Below are 6,959 nucleotides of genomic sequence, written 5' to 3'. Positions count from 1 at the left end.
TAATATTAGACTATTGTGTGGTTTGATACTGATTATTATAGTGCGTTTGTCTCTTTAAACTGAATTGAGTGGCTTTACAATGTATTTACATTGCATGTATAGCCTAAAAAACTACGATTTCCGTTAATTTATTTATTGCATTCTTCAGCTGTCAAGAAGATTTTTCTGTATATCTATTTCGGAAATTTTAATATAACCATGTATTCTATATATTATTAGCGTCAACTAAATGTATTCAGTAGGTTTACAGGTATAGTGAGAGTACTTTGTTGAATCTGGGAAACTGGGGATTACCGATCACGTGACAGCAGTGTTTTTACTCAATAGAACTTTTTGCGGTTAATTTCTCCTGAGGTGGCTTATCCTCTCCGCTCCCTGTAATCTTTTCTAATTCAAATCTTTAATAACCTTTGCTCATCCATCACGTGACGGAAGGGCAGAACCTGGCTGCTTTCGAGAGACAGAGCGGGAGATTTTTATAGATCCTAATCCACATCCTGAAAAACACCCTTATGTTTCAGATTTAAACTGGAAATAAATAGATAAAGATAAGTCCCGGTTCTCGTTTATTCATAAATCTGTACATATCCACATATACATTGCAGTTGAGTGTAAACAAAGAATTAGACGACAACACACGAATTATATCCCATAAATTGGGTTGCTGTCACAGAAAGGGGGAGGTAACCGAAGGTGAGGAAGGGGGCAGTCTGGCGCTTAGAAGCACTTCCGGTGGACGATGGAGGGTCCAGCCTCATCATACTCTTGCTTGCTGATCCACATCTGCTGGAAGGTGGACAGAGAGGCGAGGATGGATCCGCCGATCCACACCGAGTACTTCCTCTCAGGGGGGGCAATAATCTAAACACAAACACATTTGTTAATCTCGGAATCTGCTCATTGAAATGTCACATTCATATTCACTGAACAGTCGGTCACCTTAATCTTCATGGTGCTGGGGGCTAGAGCAGTGATCTCCTTCTGCATGCGGTCAGCGATACCAGGGTACATGGTGGTGCCGCCGGACATGACGTTGTTGGCGTACAGGTCCTTACGGATGTCAATGTCACACTTCATGATGCTGTTGTAGGTGGTTTCGTGAATGCCAGCAGATTCCATACCTGTGCAAATACAGCGGACAAGTTAGTGGGTTTTACCCACCACTGCAAAGAACACATCCGACACCGGCGTCAGCTGTCGTAGCAGGTGCTGAAATGGACAGCTCCGCCAACAGCTGCGCGCTCCATGGCACAAATGTGAACAATAAACCCCTGCTTTAGATTACTCGTGTCTATTTATCGCCTATGAAGTAGTGAAGCCGAAGTTGGATAAACTGTGACCACCAGTTGGGGATTATATTTAGCCAGCCAATCACTAATATGAGCAATAAGCACGTCAATTTTGCGAAAAAAAATACCCATTCAACCGGTGTTAATTATGATTTGATAAGATATTATCAAATTATATTATTTTCCTAATAACATTAGAATGAAAGTTGTTCTGTGAAAATCTAATGTATTTGTTTATTAGAAAGATTATTTTATATACTTAACCCTTTGATACACAACATGGGTCAAAAGTTTTAATTAAGTGTGATAGGGGCGTGGTTTAAGTGCGTGATAGGGGTGTGGTTTAGGTGTGTGATTGGGCCGTGGTTTAAGTGGGTGATAGGGGTGTGGTTTAGGTGTGATATGGGCGTGGTTTAAGTGTGTGATAGGGCGTGGTTTAAGTGTGTGTGTGTGTGTGTGTGATAGGGGCGTGGTTTAGGTGTGTGATAGGGGCGTGGTTTTAAGTGCGTGATAGGGGCGTGGTTTAGGTGTGATTGGGGCGTGGTTTAAGTGTGATATGGGCGTGGTTTAAGTGTGTGATAGGGCGTGGTTTAAGTGTGTGTGTGTGAGAGAGAGGGGCATGGTTTAGGTGGGTGTGAGAGGGTGTGGTTTAAGTGTGTGAGAGGGTGTGGTTTAAGTTCAATATCAGTGTTATCGGTTGTATGGTGTATGTTATGTGTGAGTGTGACAAAGTAAACATTTCATATATTAAATGTGTAATTCTTTGGTCCAAATCACTGCTAAAATAATAATTTTTAACAAAATCATTCTTATAATATGTCTTATTTAAATTTTTATCACATTCACACATGGGTCATTTTTGAGCCATGTGTGTAAACTTGATATAGTAATACAAAAACTATTTTAGTTCATAAATTAAGAAAGGAAAAATTAAAATAAGGATTTGTGGTAATCAAAAACAAGATATTTAATGAATACTTTGAATATTAAATGATGAAATATATTGATTTCCGAAAATATAGCAAAGAAACCCTCAGCCGTGCATGAAATAACATTGTAGGTCAATACGGGTCATTTTTGACCCATGTTGTGCCTGAGAAGGGGTTTGCATAGCTTGTGTATCAAAGGGTTAAGGCTAACTTAAATGACAATTAAGAATTAAATATCAAATCACTGTGTGACACATTTAAAGCTCCTCATGGGACATTGTCACTACAACTAAATTAAGTCTTCGATGTCTGCTCTCGCCCTTACACACCAATAAATGAGGGCTGGAAGAGAGTCTCTGGGCAGCGGAAACGCTCGTTGCCGATGGTGATGACCTGACCATCGGGCAACTCGTAGCACTTCTCCAGGGAGGAAGAGGAGGCGGCGGTGGCCATCTCGTTCTCAAAGTCCAGAGCCACGTAGCACAACTTTTCCTTGATGTCACGCACGATCTCGCGTTCAGCTGGAGGGGATCATATTTGTTTATAGTCAGTCAAATGTGCATCACCAAAGACAATGTGAGGATTGTTTCATGCACCTCAAAAGTATTTTCACCTGGTTTGCAATTGCTCAAACAATTTCTTGAAATGAAAAGTTTACTTTCTCCAAATCAAAGTTCATTATTTCAATTTTTAACCAACTTTAACATGCAGGTAAATGATTGGAACATCAAACGGAAACGTTTTTTTCTTTCAATGTTTAGAGTCATGGTGTGTAAATAAATTAAAGTAATGACAACTGGATAATACAGTAGGCCTAAACGATGCTATGATGATATGACCAACCCAAATTCGTCAGAATTATGAATTAGTAGTCTACTCACCGGTTGTGACAAAAGAGTATCCACGCTCAGTCAGGATCTTCATGAGGTAATCTGTCAGGTCACGACCAGCCAAATCCAAACGCATAATGGCGTGAGGAAGAGCGTAACCCTCGTAGATGGGCACGTTATGGGTCACACCGTCACCGGAGTCCAGCACAATACCTGATGATGCATACGTGAACATGTAATTCAACGTATTAACTCACTGAACAAAATCTTGTTCATACTTAACAAATCTTTCACACCTGTGGTACGTCCAGAGGCGTACAGGGACAGTACGGCCTGGATAGCCACGTACATTGCAGGGACATTGAAAGTCTCGAACATGATTTGTGTCATCTTCTCTCTGTTGGCCTTTGGGTTGAGGGGGGCCTCAGTCAGCAGGGTGGGGTGCTCCTCTGGGGCCACGCGCAGCTCGTTGTAGAAGGTGTGGTGCCAGATTTTCTCCATGTCGTCCCAGTTAGTGATGATGCCGTGCTCGATGGGGTACTTTAGGGTCAGGATGCCTCTTTTGCTCTGTGCCTCATCGCCGACGTAGGAGTCCTTCTGGCCCATGCCAACCATGACACCCTGATAACAACAAGGATCATGGAAATTTGTGACGTGGTGGATAACTTACACCAATCACAGGGTATCATAACTACCACTATACGCAAAATTTTACTTTTTTCAGAATAATGAACGGCCTGTTTTCCTCAGTTATCAGTTGAAAAAAAGATGAGGTAATTTTGGTGCGCAATTACGCACGGTGGACCTGGCCCTAGGCCATCGATTGTTTGATGCAAACAACTGAAAGTGATATTCATCTTGAACGTGTGTGGACTCTATGCATAGTTTACTTCACCTGGTGACGGGGGCGACCAACGATGGAGGGGAAGACGGCGCGAGGTGCGTCATCACCGGCGAACCCAGCCTTCACCAGGCCGGAGCCGTTATCACACACCAGGGCAGTAGTCTCTTCGTCGTCACACATGATGTCAGCTCTGAAACACACACGGCGGTGCGCGTGCACACCCACACAGTGGCACTGTTAGATCCAGCATTAAAATCACCTGTTTGTTTGGAATGGGTGATTGAAGTTTTTCCTTCTTTTCAGACACAACAAACACAAATAATGTCGCTTTTTGTGGACAAAAAAAACAATTGACTGTTGACTAGTTGTGCCTGTTGCTGATGGTAATATTATATAGTCTAGAAGGGTGCAAGGGTTAGTGTTCGGATTTTCTTCGCCGGGTCACTAAACTGTAAACTGTTATTATTGTTTTAGTGATCACAACAACTTTAATCCACAATCCGCAGAACGAAGCTGTCGATGTTGTTAGATGATTCGTTTTTGTAAGATGTTGACATTTGGTTAAGTAAAGGTGGAAGACACGGCCATTCGTGTTAAAATGTATCGTTCCTCTTGTTATAAATCCACTGGTTGGCTCTTTTCAGTTTTTCGGTCATTCATGCAGTACTCACCAGATCAGAACTCGGCGCCGGATCTTGAGTGTGTAAACCGGGGGTACCGAATTGTCACGTAGGACCAATTTATACCCAGACAAGTGTCCATATTTGGTAGCCCATTGCCCCATTGACAACAGCCACTCCATGAAGGGCATGGCAGATAGAGGGAACTCCCGCGCGGACATCTGTGCCCTGCCGCCTATGCAGGACAGCGTTGAGGACAGACAGACAGACGATGACAGACTTCCCTTTGATCCTTTCTCTACCCATAAATCACGATAAATTATTATTATTATGTCAGTATAATATTCATAAAATAGCCGTGTTTTAAGAAAGACAACCTGAATAAAACATCCAATTGAAGGACACAAGCCATCATCAGCAGAATCAATATATTTTAAACAGAAAGAGCCAATACCCAAGCCACATATCTGAATAACCAAACAAGGGTCTGATGACTTGTAAAAGTAATAAATATCCACAGTTTTTGGTATTCTAAATAATACGTTAATCCATTTTTTTGTGTGTCTGTGTCTCCTAAGCATAAATGAGTTCAGACTGGCAGCACACATGTAGCCCTACAATACAAAATAGAGAGACCACTTGTGCCACACAGCTGGTGCCAGCAGCTGTTTCACTCTATTAGAAGCTCCAAACCCCACATTTCAGATTTGTGTGAACAAAGAGGGGTAAGCCACTGCTTTGGACCAGACATACCCATTTTAGTACAGCGTGAATACAGTTTTAATAAACCTCAAGCATGCACATATTTTAAAAACAAAAGCATGCAGCTGGACACACCATATGGAAAATGAAAATATATATTTTGCCGATACATTAATGTATTTCATTTGCATAAAATCAATAAGTTTCCATAATAATAATGAGCTGCTTGGACGTTATTGATGTGGTGGCCATGTAACACGCTGTGTCTGCATATGGAAAATTTTGAAATGATTAAAATTCATGGTTTAGTCATGCTTTCGTAGTATTCCATTTGCATCTTTTCACTTTGATTGACATTTTATAGATACATCGTAATGCAAACCATATGCTAAAACATTTTTCAATATCCTGTTCAAACGGCAACACACAATATTCAGTCAAAATAAAAATCGAACAGGAAGAAATACTTTGGCCTGGGTATAATATCAAAGGTTATCGCAGTGCATTGAATTTATTCTCCCCGGCATATTTCCCTTCCTCTGTCTGAACACATACTGATCCCTCAAACACCAGCCACTGGTCTGGTAATTACCTTTTTATACAATAAAAGTCAAGACAATACATTTGTCCATGTAAGAAACCGTTACAGATAAATCAAAAGCAATGCTGATACTTTTTTTTGTTTGTTTACCACATCAAAACAATGAAGAAAAAGGAACATCTCTTGTTGTGACACATGCCATATTTCTTTCTTTATTTCTGCACTAAGGAAAGAACAAGACATAGGAAATGACATTGCCGGTTTACTTGAAACAGACAGGGAGCGAGCTCTGAAGGCTGTGAAATAACATTGGCTAAGAGCAGTGGACGGTCCCACCACAAGGAGGAGAAGACAAAAGGGCACAGCAAGCCATGAATCATATGCTGCTGTCACCCGACCCCGAGCCATAACCCTTCACTGTGTGACTCTTTGTTTTGGTCTTATGTAATGAATGGTAGACTGTGGTCTGCTTTAAGCATCATTTTGCCCCAGTATTCAAATAATGATAACATTTTATGACCAGAGCTTAGTTAAGTCTGTCTATGGAGAACAGAACTGTTAAGATCAAGAGGGACAGGTGGACTTTCAACATTCGTTTGCCCTTGTGCCAAAATATGAAATTGTTATCAAATGATATTTCAGTGTTTGCCGCTATCTTTTTTCATAGTGTGTTCAGGTGCTATCACTGCTAGGGCAAGGGCTCAGGATGTAGATATGGTAGTGTTACATTTTAAAACATTTGTTGTGCTCGTTTTCGGAGCAGCCACGGGTGTGAAAGTTTCATGCCAGAGCCGGGATTAGACACAGAGACACTTGGAGGTTGCTCCAGCAGTCCTGTAGTGTGACTTTCACTTTAGCTGCTGCTACTGACCCCTGTGGAGATCGGCCTCATGAGATAATAAGGACAAAATCGTCTAGAACAAAAAAACAAAACTATTGATTTTATCATTTCACATCATAAACAGAGTACAAGCCTTTTACAAAAAAACAAACCCTGAAGGGAAGTCCTTTGCCTGATGCAGGCAAGGTTTTGTACCTAAATCAATAATGTGCACATATATGGGAATGTCCCCATGCTGGATTGTAGCATTTGAGGTGTTCATCAAAAGCTTGCTCAATACAAATGGTCTGAAAGCACTTTGTTCTTTCCAACATGGCACATTTATCTGTGCCGAGCATCAGGGGCCATTCAAAGGTCAAAGCT

At 41.3% G+C, this 6,959-nt stretch overlaps 1 protein-coding gene across 1 annotated transcript; it reads right to left on the bottom strand.

Annotated features, from left to right (window-relative positions):
* Positions 1 to 549: 549 nt before the first annotated feature.
* On the bottom strand, positions 550 to 4,647 carry LOC116383581 (actin, alpha cardiac muscle 1). The gene is made up of 7 exons (XM_031847531.1): positions 4,564 to 4,647; positions 3,944 to 4,082; positions 3,345 to 3,669; positions 3,100 to 3,261; positions 2,548 to 2,739; positions 940 to 1,121; positions 550 to 861 (listed from the first exon to the last, which is right to left on the bottom strand). The coding sequence occupies exons 2-7, from the start codon at positions 4,070 to 4,072 to the stop codon at positions 718 to 720; spliced, it is 1,134 nt and encodes a 377-aa protein (XP_031703391.1). The 5' UTR covers positions 4,073 to 4,082; positions 4,564 to 4,647; the 3' UTR covers positions 550 to 717.
* Positions 4,648 to 6,959: the final 2,312 nt, after the last annotated feature.

This window comes from Anarrhichthys ocellatus, unplaced genomic scaffold (assembly GCF_004355925.1).
Source record: "Anarrhichthys ocellatus isolate YVR2014 unplaced genomic scaffold, GSC_Weel_1.0 scaffold7, whole genome shotgun sequence".
Classification (NCBI taxonomy): Eukaryota; Metazoa; Chordata; class Actinopteri; order Perciformes; family Anarhichadidae; genus Anarrhichthys; species Anarrhichthys ocellatus.
Note: the sequence above shows the minus strand (reverse complement) of the source record. Positions and strands in the feature narration are given on the sequence as shown.